We start from the raw sequence: 21542 nt of genomic DNA on the forward strand, positions 1-21542 counted from the left end.
AAGAATACACAGTATAAACTGAAATAAATGTCATATACTAAGAAAAAGTAGCCGCCTGCCGCGATAGCTCTGCTATGTTCGACTCTAGCCTGGGGCACTGGAGGCCTGAGGCACTTTTTCTTAGTATATGACTTTATTTCAGGTTATAATTTATATAGTAGTGTTTCTGCTTGAAATTAAAATATTTTCTGAAAATAATTTAATTTCCTTACTCTACAGTATAGTTCCAGCCTAGGATGTAAATTGCTATGTAGCTTCTTATTCCCTTACCATTTGTGTTTGATTTGTAGTTTTAATTTTTATAAAAACAATAGGTAAGATATTACATGTTCTCTACGCAATCTCTGCAATTGTTTTTTTTTAATGCTCCCTATATTTGTGGATCCATAGCTAGCGTAGTAGGTACTCTCGCTCGATATTATCAAATAGGAAATATTTTTGCAAATAAGGAAAAAAAATACTAGTAAATATAAATTTTAACGTGAAAAATATGATTTGATGAGGAATGACACAAAATACACTTATAAACTTTACCATTTTAAAGGTATTAAATAATGACTATTAAGTACAGCTGAACCATATAAACATATTCCGTCTTCCATAAATATGATTGGATAAATATTTTTTTCAGAAATGTATTAAGAATGTAATTATATATATTCTGTTAAATTAGCTCCTTGAAAATACTCCTTATCAGAAATAACTTAAGGTTTAGTTTGGATATTCAGTAAAGTTTGACATAAGTTGTTTTGAAAGGAACGCCGTGCGTCTATTTGAAATCTTGGGGCCAGATTAAAATCTCACTCGATGTACATTTTCTGGATTATAGGGGACACAAAAGAAGGCATTTGTCAGGCTTTGGCTTCAGACAAATTTATGTAACGGTAATCTTTAGCATACATGCTTTCATTTAGAATTAGAAAAGCTTTGATGTACCGACAATCTTGGAGCACTGAATATTTTCGCTTGGAGTAAGTACTTAAGAAAATCATTTTTGGAATATTATAAACGTTTTAGCAAAATAAATCGTCTTCTAGCGAGCTGTTTCATTTTGACGGATGTATTTCTTGTTGGTTTCGGGCGTGAATGGAAAATATGAAGCATGAGGAATAAATAGGTATATCTATCGACGAAATTAACACTCATCATCATCTTCCTCGCGTTGTCCCGGCATTTTGCCACGGCTCATGGGAGCCTGGGGTCCGCTTGGCAACTAATCCCAAGAATTGGCATAGGCACTAGTTTTTACGAAAGCGACTGTCATCTGACCTTCCAACCCAGAGGGTAAACTAGGCCTTATTGGGATTAGTCCGGTTTCCTCACGATATTTTCCTTCACCGAAAAGCAACTGGTAAATATCAAATGATATTTCGTACATAAGTTCCAAAAAACTCATTGGTACGAGCCGGGGTTCGAACCCGCGACCTCCGGATTGCAAGTCGCACGCTCTTACCGCTAGGCCACCAGCGCTTCAACACGAAATTAACACTGATGACAAAATTTAGTCCGTTCAGTTGGGAGGCGGAAATGAGTGTGGGCCCGATTCGGATTTCGTAATAGACATCTATTAGATATCTTTTAGACATCGCCAAGATACGATAACGATATATTTAAGAGCCAACAGGAGCTAAGATTTAAATATTTTAGGTAAATATACCCGTCTCGCTAACGGAAGCGGCTCCTAAAACTAGTGCGATAAGGACAAGGCGAAAAATCCTGCGTAAAAATATCAAAAATCGAGGTTTCGTACTCGCCTGTTTCCTCCTCCAAAACTTAACCAATCGTAACCAAATTTGGAAATCTAAATGATTATGACATTATCTATGTCGGACCGTTTTGCTTTTTTGACTAATTGATGTCAGTTTTGAATAGCACGCCTCTCATTGCGGCATAGTCAATTAGGCCATTTTGGCCATTTTTGAAGGGCTCTAGCGCCTTAAAAAAACAAAAATATCAAAAAAAGCAAAACGGTCCGACACAGATATTGACAATATTAATCTGTGTTGAAAAAATCATTGCTCTAGCTTCAAAACCCACGGAGGAAACAGTCGAGTACGTTTGTATGGAGAAATGACCACTCCTGTTGGCTCTTAAGATCTAACCTGTCAAATTTGACATTTCCGCGATTCTGGAGATACTCTTGAACGATTTCCACAAGATATTACTTAGAGATCTAATTCACATCTAATAGATATCTAACACGATCTATCGTAAAAGTGACATTGGTTGCTCGAATTGCGCTGCAAAAGAGAACTAGTTGAAATCTAAACTATAACGTATCTAGAATGGATCTAGTACGTGTCGCCTCTTGTAAATATCTTGAAATTCGAATACGGCAGTGTGTCAGCATCGCGCACGGGAACTAAAGCTGTCCATACTTAATACTTATTCAAACATTTAAAGTTGTTACACGCGCGTTTAGAGTTAGACCAAGATAAGTCTGCAACGGTTTTGATAGCACAAACAGTGCAAGTGTTATTTATACGTCATAATTTCATAGAAGTTTGACATTTCTAATAACACTTGCACTGCCTGTGCTATAAAAATCATTGCATGTTATCTTGGTCTAACTCTATACGACTACCTATTAAACAAGATTCTTGCCGTTTACGAAGACGGTATATTTCTAACATTTTAAATAGAGTACCTATCAGAAAACATGTTGGTTATTTTAATGTGCTCAGGTGTATACCTATTAACTAGTGCCTTTTTCAGGAAAAATAACGAAAAATAGAGAAACTAGACCGTGGAAAAATGCCTAAATAACCTAGATTTTTATGATAAAAAAGGCTTTTGAAATAGTAAATCAAATCTATTTCCTATATCGCGTTACTCACAGCCGCGATAAAATATTCATTCCAGGCTTTTGAGCAATAACAATATCTTTATTTAACAATAAAAGTTTGCATTTTATCCATAAGAGTAGCAAATTAATTTAAAAATAAATAAAACTGCTGTAGGTATCCATTAAAAATAAGTCAAAGATCAAAAAAATAACTAATCTAGAGGAAAATCTTGAAACTTCCAAAAATACACGATTACATAAAATTTAATCTAATATTTTTCCTTTAACTCACGTAATCCAAATCAAATCGCTTTTATTCGTGACGATGTCATATTTACTTGCCTTAAGGCTATTCAAGTATAATGTTACAAATACTTATCATTATTTTTCTCGTATATATTTCAGCACTACAACAGAACTGTCCTACGGGCATACATATAATAGAAACAAGTAGCAAATAAAACCGGCCAAGTGCGAGTCGGACTCGCGCACGGAGGGTTCCGCACCATCAACAAAAAATAGAGCAAAACAAGCAAAAAAAAACAAGCGAAAAAACGGTCACCCATCCAAGTACTGACCCCGCCCGACGTTGCTTAACTTCAAAAATCACGTTGGTTGTATGGGAGCCCTACTTAAATCTTTATTTTATTCTGTTTTTAGTATTTGTTGTTATAGCGGCAACAGAAATACATCATCTGTGAAAATTTCAACTGTCTAGCTATCACGGTTCGTGAAAGACGGACGGACGGACGGACGGACGGACAGCGAAGTCTTAGTAATAGGGTCCCGTTTTTTACCCTTTGAGTACGGAACCCTAAAAAGGTAAGAAATTAAAATCTACCATTAATGTGCATGAATAAAAAATACTGCATTCATAAGTAGCAATAGTTTAACTAATATTGTTAGTAGTGCATCTCACGCACTTATTAGTCCACCCGAAATGCACTTAACACAAAGTACTGTCAGTCAATATCAAATTAAGTTGATTTCTTTGAAGCTTGAATAGGCTTCCTTGTTATTTTCATACCGCCTACACACCTCGGTATATTTACGTAAATTCGATTCGCTACGGTTTTTTTTACGTTTAAAGTTTACTTGTTTTAACTATTTATTTGGCCGATCTTTTTTAGGGTTCCGTACCCAAAGGGTAAAAACGGGACCCTATTACTAAGACTCCGCTGTCCGTCCGTCCGTCTGTCACCAGGCTGTATCTCACGAACCGTGATAGCTAGACAGTTGAAATTTTCACAGATGATGTATTTCTGTTGCCGCTATAACAACAAATACTAAAAACAGAATAAAATAAAGATTTAAGTGGGGCTCCCATACAACAAACGTGATTTTTGACCGAAGTTAAGCAACGTCGGGCGGGGTCAGTACTTGGATGGGTGACCGTTTTTTTGCTTGTTTTTTTTTGCTTGTTTTGCTCTATTTTTTGTTGATGGTGCGGAACCCTCCGAACGCGAGTCTGACTCACACTTGGCCGGTTTTTTAAATCTTGACGTTAGTATTGTGCCTATTCGTCTGTAATACGTAACACTTGTACTTTAGTAGGGCAGTAAACCAGTAAAATAGATTGGCTTCAGAATAAAGCTACGGAAGTTTGATCATGCTAGTAATCCTAACCTTTACAATAAAACTGTCATAAAACACTTCTTTTTACGAGTCACTTGTTTTTAAGGTTCCGTCTCTGTTGACTACTAGGGACCAATATATTGTAGCGTTAAGGTTCTGTTAGTTTCGTTGCCTCGCCAAAATTTAAAGTGCTAATAAACGTATTTCCTGTTTTTATAAAATTAAGTGATTTACTACTACTACTACTATTTCTTTTACGGCCTTCTAGCCGGAGACTTTTTACACTCTCGAAGAATATAAAATTTATGAACTACGGATCGGAAAATAATACGTATTAGTTTTTAATGTAAATTGTATAATTCTTTTCCCTAGGTTAGGTATAGGGCATGCAGTACCGGTTCCGGTACCGAGAATTTCATTTCCCGGTTCTGGGCACGGCCGGTACCGGGATTCCCGGTTCTTCCCGGTTCTTAGGATATTATATAATAATTTTTAAGAAATTCGTTTTTAAGCCTATTACGATCCTTATGAATGAATAAATTCTATATAAATAATTACAATTTCATAAGTATTATTGAATGCCATAAATGAAATCACTATAATACTAATTTAACCCATGACTACATTTTGAGACTGACCATTCCTACCCATATTTATGAACATCATCCGCCGCGACTCTAGAAATTACCCACATTCAATACAAATATTGACCAAATTTTAAGAGACACTTCAACAAAATCCAGAACGTTACATTCACATCCTCCAGTTGGACCCAAGCTACCGTCCCGATTAATTATGCCGGTCTTAGTATCCATGTGATTAGTGCGGTCTAGCTCTCCCAACCTTTTGTGTCGGCTGCTTAAGCAAGCTTACTCTCATTGGCGGTATAACACCTACGGTTCGGACACGACATTGAGCGACTGGCGACGGCGGCAGCAGCGACAACCATAGGTGGGAACGAAAGGTCCAATCGCCGTGTCTCACTCCATCCTATGGTTATCGCTGCCGCCGTCGCAAGTTGCTCAATATCGTGACCGAGCCGCTATTACTTCAGCAACCGCTTATGTCGCTGCTAAAGTAAACGCCAACATTTATAGAATTTGACGTTTAAAATAACACTTGCACAGTCTGTGCTATCAAAATCGCTACCAACTTAGCTTGGTATGACTATACGAAATATTATTCGGACTTCGCCGACATAGCTATTTTTTACAATCGACCGTCATCCGCGTCGGGTTATTTCAATCAAACCAACATATTTAAATGCTACTTAATGCACCTAGCTAAAATACTATCGGCGTTATTCATAAACGTCTGCTAAGTTAATCAGCTGATGATCGTCGTTTGTCTCTCTCTATGGCATAACGACGATCATCAACTGATTAAGTTAGTAGCCGTTTATGAATAACGCCATATATATTATGACTACTTACTACAAAATAGTAATATAAAGGTAATTTAAACACGGGTCCGGGAGAACCGGGAAGTACCGGTTCCGGGTCTTCAGTACCGGTTCTTTTGACACTACCAAATTCCCGGGAATTCCCGGGAAATTAAGAACCGGGAATTCCCGGGAGCATGCCCTAGTTAGGTTAGTTATTTTAAGATTTGTACCGCCCTAGCAGGGTCCATGCTGTACTTAATAATGTTATTATTATAATATGGAAACACCTTGTAATGCCATGGTTGGCATTCAATAAATGAAATGAGATGAAATGAAAGTGGTCACCACGTCCGTACGAAACGCAGCTGTCACTGTTGCACTAATATGGAAGAGGGATGAAGCAAACACAAAGCGTTTAGTTGTAGCGCACGTGATTGTCACCTTGGCTAGGCCGGCAGTATTTCCGGGCCGACAATGCGGAACGTCAATTTCAATACATATTTATTTGATGGACCAGCAATGTCCGGGAAATTGCCATGTGACAATTGTCTCAGTGGTTAAACAGAATATATCATGCGAGATAACTCACGCTCGACCGGGCCGGGTTCGGGCCGGAGCTTCCGGCGCTTCGTTTTCTGTGGAAAGCATCACGTGATCACTGATCAGCCGTCATTGGAAATGACGTGTCGGACGCCTCGGCGTGAGTCATCCTTAAGTGTAAGGCCTGAGTGAACGCTCGAGTTGGCGTGCAGCGGGGCGGGGCGTGCGACGTGCGTATAGGAACGGCCTTAGTGCACGCTGCTCAAATCACTTGTGAGCCCGACGCCACGCTGCACTCCCCGCCGAACGCTCCGCTTCGAGCGTCCACTCAGGCCTTACACTAAGTTCTACCGAAATAAATACGCCCGTAGCGACCACAGCGTGGGTAGAAGTAAATTCTTCACAAGGTTATTATATTAGTAAAATAAAATTAAACTCAGCAAATTCAATTTTAAGGCCGCACTTTGAATTCTGTTAATCGATTTTGTGTTGTAGCTGAAATTGAGTTTGTTTCGAGCCTGCTTCGGAACCCCGTTTGGTTAAAATAGTATGCACAATTTTGATATTTTAAACCAATTTCGTGCCCGCTAGAACTCTTTGTGGCAAAATTGCATTTTAACTGATAAATGAACCCAAAATTGCCAAATTTTTGTAGGAAAAGTTCTCAGAAATTTAAATTTAGCTAACAATTAAAACACATCAAGGCATTAAGGCCTTATCTTTATCTTTATCTTTTATCTTTAATAGATACAGGCTTTATTAGATTAGGCTGCATTTGTCAGAATATTCTGTAACTTGCTTCACTACATACGAGTAGTATAAAACTCGTAGTATAAAACATAGTCGTTTCCCGCTGTCTGTCTGTCTCTATGTATGCTTAGATCTTTAAAACCACGCAACGAAATTTGATGCGGTTTTTTTCGATAGATAGAGTGGTTCACGAGGAAGGTTTGTGTATAATTTATTAACCCGCGCGAAGCCGGGGCGTGTCGCTAGTATTGATATAAAATGATTATGACTCTACTGTAAAGCTACATGCCACTGTCGTGGTTTATAAAAAAGCGTTCCTTAATAGCTTATTTTTCTTTGATATTACAAACGACTGTCTCCGCTTTGTTCAGTTGAGACCAAAGAATACAATCGTTGAGACTCAATCAATTTAAAGGAAAGCACAATCAATTGTATTTCTTCCGCTATAATATTTCATAGCACGTATATCTTAGCAACTGGAATACAATGTTGTTTTCTCTCGCTCGCTCATTGTATCTTATAAATATATCGCGCTCCTCTTCTACTTTAGAGCTTAACATCTCATCATCATTGGCCTTAAAGTATATTACAGACTATTGAAACAGTGTCAGGTAGCGACAACGTTTTTCGTGGCTATGTAAGCCAATACGGGAGCGGCAAACACGACCACAGGCCTGGCAGGTGTAATGTACCCGTGGCGAACAGGTATCGGGCTGATGACGCTTGGCTCGCTTATTGAATCCTACTATTGAATCTCATTCATATTTTAGTCGAATAATATATAGATAGAGCCCTTAGTCTCCATATCCTCTAGCCTAGCCGCTTTCACGTCAAAACTGGCCAAAGCAAATTCAATATTGATATGTTTTGACATATGATTTTATTTTGATAAAGATTCAACAAAATATAATGGAATGGAAGACCTTTTTATAGGTCAATGGGCGGTTGGAGGTTATGTCGATCTGATATAATACCCCCCCCGGGTTGACAGTTGAAATCCTTCCCGCTGTCTGTCTGTCTGTATGTATACTTAGATCTTTAAAACTACGCAACGGATTCTGATGCGGTTTTTAAAGTGAAAACTTCTTTAGCGGCGCTGGACACTTTTTGAGGTGGGGAAAAAATGATAAACTCGAGACAGCGTAAGGCGATCACGTGACCGTAAGGCGATCACGTGACCGTAAGGTTTAGATGGCCACTCATTTAGATGGCATTTAAATCAATAAAGAAAAACTCAATTACTTACATAATTCAATAAAGCTACATCTAGATGAAATCGCTAATAAAAGTGAACTCTAGTACTGGTTAATAAAACTCAAAATATCATGACCAATTATATTTAGGTGCGAGGTCTGCAAGGTAACTTTACAATTTCTATTCGAATTTTAAACAATTAACGCTACAAATTTGAATTTCGAATTTTAAACAAGCTCACTGACCAGCAATTTCGGAACTAAAGTTTTTCAATAGAAAGAAGGATGGGTCAATGATACATAGTGCTGCAGACATTTTGGACTAGTCATTGAGTTTTCACTTCTGTCGGCACTCCCGGAGTGCAACCCGTTGATTTTTTTTTAATAGATAGAGTGATTCGAGAGGAAGGTTTAAGTATAATTTGTTAACCCGTGCGAAGCCGGGGCGGGTGGCTACGTCGCTAGTGTTTAATAAATAAAAATAGTCCGGTTTCCTCACGATGTTATACCATGTCCCAAATATAATTTTGAAAAAATGAGATACTAAGCTCTTATAATTGCTTGCAATAATTAAAATTAAGTTAATTTAAAAATAATTTCATTTGGAGTATTAAACAGCCACAACGAATTCTTACATAATTCCAGCATAATTGCATATTGCGTAACTCTGATTGTGGGAATTAAAACAGAATTCATAAGGACTTAGTTTCAATTTCAATTAGGTAATTTTTGGAACCGTCTAAAATGAGTTTGGTATTATATCGGCACCTAGGTATATTTCTGATTTAATATACCTACTTATTGTAACATAAACAGCTTTATACAGATTTGCCTTCTATTTGCATTTGATGTTTATTGAAATGCAAAAATAATAATAACTTATTAGCACGAAATATGATTAGAAGCTAGTAAAAAGCATGTCATGAAATTGTACTCTAGTTCACCATAAAATAATGATGGATGATTTTGAACTGTTTAGATATTTCGTATTCTTTCCTAATTACCCGAAGTACGCCACTTCCAAATCTTCCAATAGAATTTTCAATGACCGCACTTTCCTTTTAATTATTAATAAATAGGTAATAAAAACAGTATCTATAAATACAACACGTTTTGTTTACGTTCCGAGCATCTTGTTAATAAAGTTTTTTCCTCCGTTGTTTGTATTTTTAATTGGAATACGACATATTTTTTTGAATTAGTTATTGTGATTGTTTTTTGTCACGTTTTGCGCTTTATAGTCTGTCCTCTGGGGTAACGTGAAAAATATGAGCGGTCCAATCTGGTAGTTACCTATTTATTACCAACAGTAAGTGACCCAACGGACACTGCGCGGGTTGCGTAATGCATCACAGTCATACAGTGCTTCTGTTTTGTGTGTGTGGGTTTTAAGATAATATATGTTTTTATAATTATGTATGATCGTTTTAAGTTAGGTACTTATTTATCCATTGGCCACTAGTTGCCAGAATAGATTTTATTATAAGTATGTGATGCGGCGGGATGAAAGTAATGTGACGCGAAAATTATTAGGAATGGACGTGGAGGGTGGATGGAGGATGTAAAGAAAAAACCAAGGAAAAGCTGAATGGATTGCGTGAGAGATGATATAAAATGAAAGCAGGTGAACAGTGAACGAGGAGAGGTATACCTATGGAGGAAATAAACATGATCTGCCGACCCTAAAGGCACAGAATAAGTAATAGTATTATCATACAGAACGGCCACGCACCGCCCCGCCCCGACTCGCATTACCTCGCCCCGCGCGACTGAATCTGGCGGACTTCTAGCGTCCTCTCAGTAAAGCGACTTACCCACACATATACAATGACGCGTGTACAGACGCGCCGTGCACACATATAAACGCAAATGATTTTTGATGTATGGACTGTCCGCCCTGTGCTAAAGGATGACTCACGTTAGACCGGGCCGTGACCGGGTCGTGTCCGGACCGGAGCTTCCGGCGGCGCTTACGTACTTTTATATGACAGATGAAATGTGATTACTTGATGCTTTCCATAGAAAACAAGGCTCCGGAAGCTCCGGCCCGGACACGGCCCGGTAGTCACTAACGTAAGTCATCATTATGTGATAGGGAAAGGGGAAGTAAATGGTGATGCATTTGTAATTATATTCATTCCTGAGTATTTTTGATAGTATTTATTATTTGACTTGTCTCTAATCGCACTGAACTGAAATCTGTTACAAGAGACTACCCACGATTTTCTTAAATAAGTAGTGTTTATTTCTATTATTAGAAATAATAAGGTACTTCATTACATTTAAAAGTACTGCCTCAGTGAATTATTTCACACCATTCATTGAGAATTGCTGGAAAAGTTGTAATTTATATATAGGCTGCTAGGTGCTTTGTATGTGATCTAGTTATAGGTATTTGTAGACGTTGAAAGTTATTTTTGAACAAGATCGTGACGTTCAAAGTGTCTGCATCTTCAGATCAACTCATAAAAGCAAATCGCATGTCAAATTTCAGCTCAATCGGGTACCAACAAGCAGTCAAATAAATAGTTTGCGAATTTTGAAGACTACATATTTACATAAGAACTTTATATGTTAAATAAAAGCTTGTAAGTAGGTAATAATAAAATAGATAATGCTGAACTGATGCTTCCTTGCCATTGAATTTTAATATTTCCACATAAAGTAGGATGGGCAGATTTGTAGGGACACTGGCCTATGAACCAATAAGAATATGCGACATACCATTGGAAAGGTTTTCTTATATACTCCATTTTTTTGTATGACGAGACTTGTCAAATCTGTTTAAAAAAACAATTATGACACAAAAAACATAAGAAAACGAATAAAAAACTAAAATATCGTGACACCAAATCATCCACAGTAACAAAACCTTAATGATCTGCGACACAGGAACTTAGTATCGAAAAAAACTATACAGTCACGTTTAAACTCACACTACTTTTTGCGGTGATAACTTTTTTCACACAAAGATTTGGGACTGTCTGCCATAGTAAAAGTATTAGAACTTAGAATACACTATCCAGTGACATATTGCTTGTCCTTATTGGTCATTAGGCCAATTTGCCCACCCTCCTTTCAAATGACGACCTATACCACTGCTATTCTGAAAACCGGCGTCAAGTTTATCAAGGCAATCATAATTGGTGTATTTAATTTCTTAGGTCCACATGTAACATTCACTAACTCAGTGTTAACTGGTTAAACCTGATGTTACCATGGTTAGTACAATTTGACACTGGGTTAGCGGTAAAACCGTTATCTCCGGGTTATTGGGATGGTACAAATGGCGCTTATAGTGCCTGTGATGGTCATTCACATAATTTATGGTTAAAAGAACTTACCTAAGTGAATTTCAACCAAAATTTTACGAAATATTGCATCCGAGAGATTTAATTACCATGTAGTCCGTTTTTCGACATACTGCATCGTCACACAGTTTTAGAAATTAAAAAAGAAAACATTTTGACCATTCGATCGCTCATTCATTCACCGACCGGTCAGTCGCAACCAATCTTGTTCATTCGTTTTAGAGCTTAATCATTAGCCCAGACTTTTATTCTGCAACATGGGGTTCTATTCTTTGGGGTTGGCGGGATATTAAATCTCTCGGATGCAATATTTCGTAAAATTTTGGTTGAAATTCACTTAGGTAAGTTCTTTTAACCATAAATTTTACTTCAATATTGCATCCTCCAGATTTAATTACCATGTAGATGTTTAGCGCTGGTTGCAGAATGAAAGGCAACATAATAATTAATAACATTAAGTTTATTATTATTATGCAATATTAATCAGAAATAATATATCCAAATTATTCAATATATTAATGATAATCACAGATTATTCAACTAATCAATTATGATAATGAACATAGTTCAACTATTTAAGACGGCTCGAGCAAAAGTACAATCTTCCTGTGTATTTATTAGTGGTTGATTGTAAAAGCGGGCAAAACAAAGAGAATTTCCCGACCAACCCACTGTTCTTTGAATTATATCTGTGGAAATACCAGATCGGCTAGCTGAGGACGTCGAGGCGTGCCGGGTGCTATGAGCGGTGAACGTCTTGGTATCCACTCCGCTGTTACTTAGTGTTTGCTTTATCCAGCGGCTGATAGTTTGGGAACTAGCATTGTGAATCGGTTTTTTGATTGTCAAGATCAATTTGCTCGAGTTTATAGTGGATCTAAATTTACAAGTTCTTTCTATGTAACAGGATAATGCCGATGCTGGACAAATAGTGGCTTTTTCCTTAAAAAAGGGTAGAGTCAGTCTTGGATTATGTCTGTTAGGCGCAGACGTTTTAATAATCTCATTAATGACAATAATAATACAGGACTCTTGTATCTGGATATCTGCAACATTTATTAAAGATAACGTCTGCACACGTTGTCCCGTTGACAACGCGAGAAGAGTTACCAATTTCTTTGTCAAATTTTCTATCGTTATCGATTCATTAGGAAAAAGGCCAGACAGGTAATCCAAGACTAAATTAGGGTCCCATATAGAATTATATTTAGGAAAGCACGGTTTACTTTTGAACACGCCTTTGAGGAACCTCGAAACACAATCATTATTACAGCGGTCTTTATCCATAATCAAGGACAAGCTGGATCGAAAAGAATTTAATGTGCCATAGCTGGCGTTTGCATGGTACTTTTCTGTAAGAAATTTTAAGATGACAGCAACAGAACCATTATACAAATCAATATTATTCACCTGACAAAACACGAACCATTGTTTTAACCCTACATTATATTGGGTAAGAGTATTCTTTGATAAAGATTGTAACATTATCTCAATACAATCATCCGGTATGCCGCGTTTTACGTAGGCTTGTCGTATAACACTGCGCACGCCAGGGTAAGGCTGCGCCAAAGGGGGTGACACTCTCTGTAAGGTGACAGTAAAAGATTTTTATTAGGTGTCAGATAGATAATTTCTGATTTAACTAGGGACAGGAACAACGGAAACCATGGCTGTCCCGGCCAATGAGGGACAACCAGGATACCCCTTGCTCCATCGTCGACTATTTTTCGGAGACATTTTAGAACAAGCGCAAATGGAGGGAAAGCGTAAAAAAAGCAATTGCGCCATGAAAAGGTAAACGCATCAATTTCATAAGCACCGGGATCCCGTTTCCAAGAAACGTATCTTCGACATTTGCTATTTAGACGAGATGCAAACAGATCTATGTCAGGTTCTCCCAAGTGATTACGAATGATTTGAAAACTTTTATAATTAAGTTCCCATTCTGTGTCAATATTGGTATGTCTAGAGGCTTGGTCGGCGTCGGTATTGTCACGTGACTTAATATAAGACGCAAAAATAAATATACGTCTCTGTTCACACCACTCCCATATCGTTCTTGTGATTTTGTTTAGATGGGGGTACTGGATACCACCCATTCTATTAATATAGGATATAGCTGTGGTGTTATCAATTCTGAGTAAAACATTTAAATCGCGACTATATTTACAAAATGATTGTAAGCCTAAGAAGGCTGCCAAAAGCTCGAGATAATTAATATGATTTTGAGCTTCGACAGCCGACCAATGCCCCCTAGTAATTTCGCCGTTACAAGCTGCTCCCCAGCCGGTGAGAGATGAGTCAGTAAAGATTTCTAAATGATAAGTATCTTTTTGCATCTTATTTTGAGCTTTGGACGCAATATTAGACCACCAATTAAAATCATCCAGTAAACACGATTTAAGAATCATCTGTGAATCGTAATTCTCGTGGGATTGTTGCAGGGCTAAAAACTTTTCTCGTTCAAAAAGCTTAGTATGCGCCCAACCATACGCCACTGCAGGACAAGCGGCCGTGAGTGTACCTACGAACTTTGCAAAATCACGTATACTTGTATAAGTTTTAGCTTGCATATTTTTTGTCATTTCTGAGACTTTTAAAATTTTATCATAAGGCAATTGTAATTGCATGGCTTGTGAATTAATTACTAAACCTAAAAATTTACACTTTTGAGCAGGAGTAAAAATACTTTTTTCGAAATTGATAACAAAACCAAGTTTCTCCAAATTTTCTATTAAAACATGTACCGTGTGTTTGCAAGCTTCTCTGGTATTTCCTATACACAAGATATCGTCAAGGTAAGCTACTAATATGTGCCCCCGACTTCTTAGTAAGGATAGAAGCGGTTTCAATAGCTTAGTGAAGACAAGGGGCGCTGAAGTCAACCCATTTGGCAAACAATTGAATTCATATAGGTGCTCATATCTAAACCTTAAAAATTTTCTACACGATGGATGTATTGGGACCAGAAAGTAGGCGTCCTTTAGGTCAACTGTAGCCATGTAGGCCCCTTTTGATATTAACTTAATAGCTGTGCGAATATCTTCCATTTTGAAATGGTGAGAATAAACCGACTTGTTTAATGTTTTCAAATTCAAGATAAACCTAAAGTCACCGTTAGTTTTTGGAGTCAAAAATATAGGCGAAATGAATTGACCAGGGGTATTTTCATTACATTTCGTAATGGCCCCTAATTCAATTAATTTAGCTATTGCTGTATCCATTTCCCTTTTTGAAAAGGGAGGGTTATTGGATTCGGTGCTTTGTGAAATCGGCAAGGCAATTGGAATTTTATATCCTTGTACAATAGATAATACCGACGGATCGTCGGTGACTAATAACCAATTATTATAATAATATTGTATGCGACCGGCATGTGGTACCTCTAACGCCGGCTCCGCTCGTTCGCTTTGTTGCTCGAGTAGTGACGCCCGCGACGCTGGCTCGAAGTCGTCCTCCTCGCCGACGTCGAGGACTGATGAGGCTCGTAGTATCTGCCCGTCGTCGGTGCTGGTGTTGCTTTCGGCTTGTATTGGCGAGGAGGAGCTCTCGGGTTTCCCGGCGGCGCCGCTTGCTTACGTTGCTGGAACGCCGGGTTAAATGTAAAGGATTTTTTAATCTGTTGACCCGATTTTTCTATATCTTTAGAATTTTTGATTTTATCACCCAGTTTTTCACCGAAGAGGTATTCGTCTCTTTTAACCCCTTTTATTGTGTTCCAGAACTTCTTATCTAACAACGGAACTAGGAGTTTGTTCCTGTTGATTGATTCTTCATAATGAAGGTCTAACAGGACTTGGGTAACTTCCGAGATTTTCTTGATGATATCAAGTTTATCCAACTCTGATTTTATAAGATCATTTGCTAAATTGGCAAGTCCAGCGATGCCCCGGCCCAGTTGATTTTGAGCTTTTTCTAAACGCATGTCACGGTTTTTTGCTGATTCATTAATGACTGCTGCCACCTCCGGATTTAACTTAGGCGCACGGGCTAGTAAAAAATTACTAGGCATCAGTATTTTATCCACGAGAGACTGCTTCACTTCCTTGGCCCGCCCGTCCGTTAATATTTTCCCCCAGCGTTCAGAGAGCTCATCAGGAATACACTCACCGAGTGGTTCATCTAGCTTTTTTGCCTCTCCCAGTATACATAAGATCTCTTGCGGGAGTGCGGTTGTAGATTTATTTATTTCTGTGGGTAGTACAGACTGAGCGGGGTTAGTTTGAACCGAGGCTACATGTTCTGGCGCTGGTACGGTAGGTATTAGCGGCAAAGATGACGCTGGCGCTGGCGCTACAGCGATCTGAGACAAGGGGCTCGCTATGCTGCTGTTCACCACTGGTTGCACCTGCGATGCCAAGCCGCGAGTACTATCATGAATCTCATCTTCCATAAAGGCTTCTTCACGAAGCATCCAGTCTTCGCCATACTCGCTATTTCTGCCTTCAACATCTTCGACATCTGGTGATTGTCTATCATAGTAAGAGCTTTGTGATGAGCCTGACATCGAGGAGACAGATCTTTGATCCGAATCTAAAATAATAATAATACATTGTTACTTTCAGGACGATATCACGGTATCATCACTTTAAGAAAGTACATACAGTAATTGGCCCAGGGCAATATCTCGTATTACCACATTAAGGAACACAAAAGTTATTGTTTCAGGGCAATATCTCGTATTACCACGTCAAGAAACAAATAATTATTAATTGTCAGGATAACATCTCGTGTTACCACCTCAAGACAATACTTAATTTACGAAACGTATTCACAGGAAAAGTAACAAAATCAAGAAATCAATAAAAAATTTAAAATAACGGGTAGTTTTACCTTTGCGCCTATTGTGTCGCAATTTATCCTCCAAACGTCGAATCTTGCGACGAATATCCTTGTCATTGTGTTTGTGTTTACGTTTTCCCATGTTTCGTACTGTTTTCAATGTGTAGTTATAATTCACGATCAAATATAACAGAATACGATGACGATGCTGCACACGAAAAACGAATGAACAAGATTGGTTGCGACTGACCGGTCGGTGAATGAATGAGCGATCGAATGGTCAAAATGTTTTCTTTTTTAATTTCTAAAACTGTGTGACGATGCAGTATGTCGAAAAACGGACTACATGGTAATTAAATCTGGAGGATGCAATATTGAAGTAAAATTTATTATTACAAAACATTAAATTGTTCTAGACTGTCAGCTGTCCCGAACACAATTAGAAATTAAAACACCCATAATAATCAGTAAATATAGTTCGTTTTTTTAGCATTAGAAAGAACTTGCAAGAAGGTAAGCGATTTTGATATGTCTTTTAATTGAAAAACACTTTTTAAAAATCAATAACTATTACTTATGAAAGCAGAAGACTATAAAAGATCGTATTAGATTCATAATTATTACATATTTACCGTAACTTATTTTTAAAATATGTTTTTCAATTAAACGACACATCAAGATTGTATACCTTATTTCTAATGTTAACAAAAAAACGAAGTATAGTACAAATCTTGCTTTCTTAATTACTTCTGAATAAAATTATATGTACCTACTAAGTTACATAAAAGATTTATGTCTCACGCGTAACAAGCATGACGTATCACACGTATCATATCACGTATCGTATCGTATCACACGTATCGTATCGTATCATATGACGTATCATATCACGTCTTAAACAGCCGTTCTCATACTTTATCATGAATGAGCATTCTTCAGTATGTTAAATGGATAGCTACACTTATACGCATTTAATGCTGAAGCTGAATCGATGCGGAAGGGTGAATGAATGCGGACGCATCTTCATACAAAATTGCGTTTTTATATTACAAAATGCGATTCGATGCTGATAGATGTGACTAAAGGTCAATTGTGAGTGATTAAAGCCTTTTAGAAAAGAGTACTGTCGTCTATAAAAGACAATAAAAGTGAGTCTGACGAAGTCAATTTTCAGCACCAACTTATTTCTTAATTGCTACCCCAAATATCAGGAATTATGTTTTATATTTCGTTCTACATTTTATTAAAAAAAAGTCTGCCTTTTTCAGGCCGGATACAGCCCCTCTAAACAATAGAACCTTCATTTGACAACGGAAGTTTGAAATGCTGATTTTTTATAAGACATAACGGAGTTCTCAAAAGAGTTTTCATTTTTTTCCTGTCACAATGCTAAAAGAAATGTTTGTAGTTTTAACAGTCTACACAATATGAAGGGTAAGTACATGTCTATAGTCAATTTTGAAGATGAGATTGAAAATGAGATTTTAATCTCAAAATATAAAGCTCTCAATAAATTATTTGTTACAGCTTCTGTTACCTCTGCAATTATACTCGTAAATATAACTCCTTTTTTTTTCTCACTTTAAAAACACCCACATCCGAAAATTATAAAAATAAAAGATAGTAGATGCTAATCTAAGTTCGCAGTGATTTTGATAGCTTAGTCCAGCCATACTCTAAGTGTGTTCCGCGGAACCCTAGGGTTCCGCGACACTCCTGCAGGGGTTCCGCAAGAATTTAGAAAACTATGCTTTAGTCGCCTCGAAAATTTTTACTATGCCGCCACCGCCGATACCTACTTCTAAAAACTATTGTTTTATTGTAGGGTTCCATCAAATATTTCGCTTTCCAAAAGGTTCCGTCAAAAAAAAAAAAGATTGAGAACCGCTGGCCTAGTCAGTGACACATTTTATTATACGTCAAAACTCATAGCTTTAGCTATAAAATGTGACTTAATAAAGTTTGAAAGAGCTACTAATGTGCCGTCGGAAAGTATCCATAATTGCGAAATTTTCACATGTTTTTTTTTTCATCTAGTGTGGATAAATATCGCACGATGTGCATTGAATTAAGTTGCCACTGTAGAGTAGATAATAAAATATGACTTAGGTACCTACTTTTATTTTTAATAATACCTAATGAAGTCATGCCGAGTTTGAATGGTTTAAATAATATTTTTTACGTATAACTAATTCAAACTTCACAATCCTATAACTGAATATAATTTTGCTCAGTTGCTTGTTCATTAAAAGTCCCTAAAATATTTGAATCATTGTGATGTATCAAACTTAAAAATACGAATCTTAAGTGACGAAAAATTTATTCACAGAAGTTGTGCGAATACATTTAAGCGAAAAGGCGGCATATTTAATGCTAATAATAATGTAATGGATTTAAACTGGGAAAGACATGATATTCGTATTTATGATATCACTTTTAAAATATTCAGTTATTGTAATTTTTTCTGGCTAGTGATTTTTATAGCAATAAACGTTAGGTCATTTTCCTTACTACAGGGTGGATATAATAATATTTAAGTATTTTCTTACTTACACGTCTTTTAGAAAATGCTATTACGAGTTATAAATATCCTCTTTTAAGCTAATGTTACGGTTTCACTCACATAGGTACTTACTTTTTTTCTTCTTCGTGCAATATGTGTATGCATTTTTCAATAAAAATACACGCCAAGATTGTTTACCTTTTTTCTAATGCAAAAAAAACGAGGTTTTAAATTTTAATTCATATATATTTTATAATTGTTATTATTAAAGTTATTAAAAGAAAATAAGTATTTTCATCTTAAATATATTTTAATCATAGCTAGAAATCAACTTCCATTTACTATTTCACCGAAATTATATATTTGATATTTCATATTATTTTTTTCACGTTTTCCACGTTTAATTTCTCTAGCACTACCAAAAAAACTGACTAAATCTTTATAACTTGATCTAATTAAAACTAGCTTAAACTAAATCAATTATTTAAATAAGATTTAAGCCCAAATTGAAACTAACTACAACCTCGAAACCGTTTAAAAGCTTCGTATAACAACATTTAACACAAAAGTTCCTCATAACATCCGAACTTTCGAACTTTTCAAGTTTCCAACGAGTTTACTTCGTCACAGAGTTACGACTTTCATTCAATATGTAAGTTGTTTATAATTTATAAAAAATATACCTATATAACTTCAGTTTTTTTAAGTATAATAAAGTGTTCATTTCAAAAACTTACCTTCAAACAAAAACAAAAATAAAAAGAAAAATATATATCCCTTACTCCGAAATCCTCATTTCTCGTTTTCACTTATTAAAAATACAAATAAAACAACATACCCAAATACACGATCGAACTAAGTTTGCACTCGGTCGCGTCGCGTAGCGCGTCTACGCCGTAACGGTGGTCCTACGGTTTTGGCGCCCGTAGCCGCTCCGCGTAGCATTTTATGCGTGCCCCCTACATTGATCCGTTACTCCAAAACGTCTTATCTTACATCACTTTATATGGCACATACGCCTTTCTTAAACATACACCCTTATAAGTACAAAATGTCGTATATACAATAGAAGTTATAGTAACTGCCGCCATTTTGAAAGTGGTGGAGTACCTGGGATGACGTCACTTGGCATCAGACCAAGAGTCCGGAGATGGTGGGATGGTGTACAGTTGCGTACATTAATCTTAGGAGTCGGTTATTAGAAAATTAATTGGTTTAAAATATAGAGGGCTTCAGTCGTTACATGTAACGAGGTTTAAAGATGGTCATTTCATGGTTTTGATTAAGTGTGTGACTCTGATAACAATTACTGAGACTGTATAAGTTAAATGAATACTTCTGTCTTAAGTATTTACTTTAAAATAGACTTATCAGAAAAAATTAATTAGATTCCTTTCTTAATTATTTTAATTTTTAATTTATTAATTGAATTTTGCTTCACAAATGGGTTAAAAATTTGAAATTAATCTTTAATGTGTGTTCAGGTACATCTATTTTAGTTTCATATAAGTAATTCCTGGCAAACATTATTACAGATATGAAATTCATTCACATAGTATTGCAATGTAATTAATAAAATGTATTCATTTTTATTGCAGATTTTACCACTGTGTTGTCTCCTGACGAAGCCTGCGTTGCGGATACAAAATTATGGTTCCTGAATATTATTTCTCTTGTGACGAAGCCTGTAGATGATTGTGAGTATGATTGTGAGTATGAAATTCATTCCCATAGTATTGCAATGTAATTAATAAAATTTATTCATTTTTATTGCAGATTTTACCGCTGTGTTGTCTTGTGACGAAGCCTGTAGCTGATTGTGAGTATGATTGTGAGTATGAAATTCATTCCCATAGTATTGCAATGTTAATTAATAAAATTTATTCATTTTATTGCAGATTTTAGCTTTCGTGTTTGACACGGCGTCGAATAGCTTAAGCCCCCATTCGCACGGGAGCTTTTTCAACGCGCGTTAAAAAGCGTTTGAATAACACAAATGGATAACCATGTATATTCACACGACAGCGGTGGCGCTTTTTATCAAGCTTTGTTGGATTTTCGACTTTAAGCCTTGGTCGTTAAATCGAATTTAGAGTGCGGACAGATTCAAGCGCTTTTTTAACACGCGTTGAAAAAGCTGCCGTGCGAATGGGGGCTAATGCTATAATTCTAATTTTAAAGTTGACTTACACGATGATTTTTATTTTTTATTTTATTTTACACAATACCTTATTTCTGCCACCTGCTCCTACTTTTCCATCCTGGAAAATGGAATGGATTAAGTCCCTAATCTAGTTAAACATTCTGTAAAAACATTTTAACACTTTTGCAGCTATCTGTACGTGTTTATGTCCAGGACTTGACCTTGTCGACGCAAAAATGTTCCACATACTACGAGATTTATTTGTCTGCTTTAAAGTATAGTTTTTATTTCTTTTTTATACGCTTATTTTTATACGCAAATTACCGCTTACCATCGGGCGGGCCGTATTCGTGTTTGCCACCATCATTGTATTATCAAATCAAAGTTTATTATATCGGTAAAAAACCGGTATTTCTCTTGCGAAGTTTATGACAATAGTCACAATATTTAAAAGAATTTTCGGTAATTCTTGACAGGAACTGAGTTCGCGCGGCGGCGGGTCCCCCCCACGCGTGCGCGCGTTATTTAGAAAGTTAATAAATTCATATTACCATAAGTTGCTGAGCGCATTTCTTA

At 36.7% G+C, this 21542-nt stretch overlaps 2 protein-coding genes across 3 annotated transcripts in view; both read right to left on the minus strand.

Annotated features, from left to right (window-relative positions):
- The window catches only part of LOC134654583 (FMRFamide-related peptides-like), a 40043-nt gene extending 20237 nt beyond the window's left edge, over positions 1–19806 (minus strand). The window contains exon 1 of one of the 2 annotated variants that reach the window (XM_063510052.1): positions 19662–19806. The gene's annotated coding sequence lies outside the window, so the exon portion shown is untranslated. The remainder of the gene's footprint in view (positions 1–19661) is intronic. The other variant, XM_063510050.1, reaches the window with a different exon arrangement.
- LOC134654544 (uncharacterized) lies at positions 14924–16478 on the minus strand. The gene is made up of 2 exons (XM_063509994.1): positions 16372–16478; positions 14924–16071 (listed from the first exon to the last, which is right to left on the minus strand). Exons 1-2 carry the CDS (start codon positions 16460–16462, stop codon positions 14924–14926), a joined length of 1239 nt encoding a protein of 412 aa, XP_063366064.1. The 5' UTR covers positions 16463–16478.
- Positions 19807–21542: the final 1736 nt, after the last annotated feature.

Source organism: Cydia amplana, chromosome 15, assembly GCF_948474715.1.
Source record: "Cydia amplana chromosome 15, ilCydAmpl1.1, whole genome shotgun sequence".
In the NCBI taxonomy this organism is placed as follows: Eukaryota; Metazoa; Arthropoda; class Insecta; order Lepidoptera; family Tortricidae; genus Cydia; species Cydia amplana.

What these genes read in the sequence shown, in the direction of transcription:
- LOC134654544 (XM_063509994.1), bottom strand. Translation starts at nt 16,462, where the DNA reads ATGGGAAAACGTAAACACAAACACAATGACAAGGATATTCGTCGCAAG. An exon ending in GCGACACAATAGGCGCAAAG is followed by an intron (nt 16,072 to 16,371) that starts GTAAAACTACCC and finishes TTATTATTTTAG; the next exon opens with ATTCGGATCAAAGATCTGTC.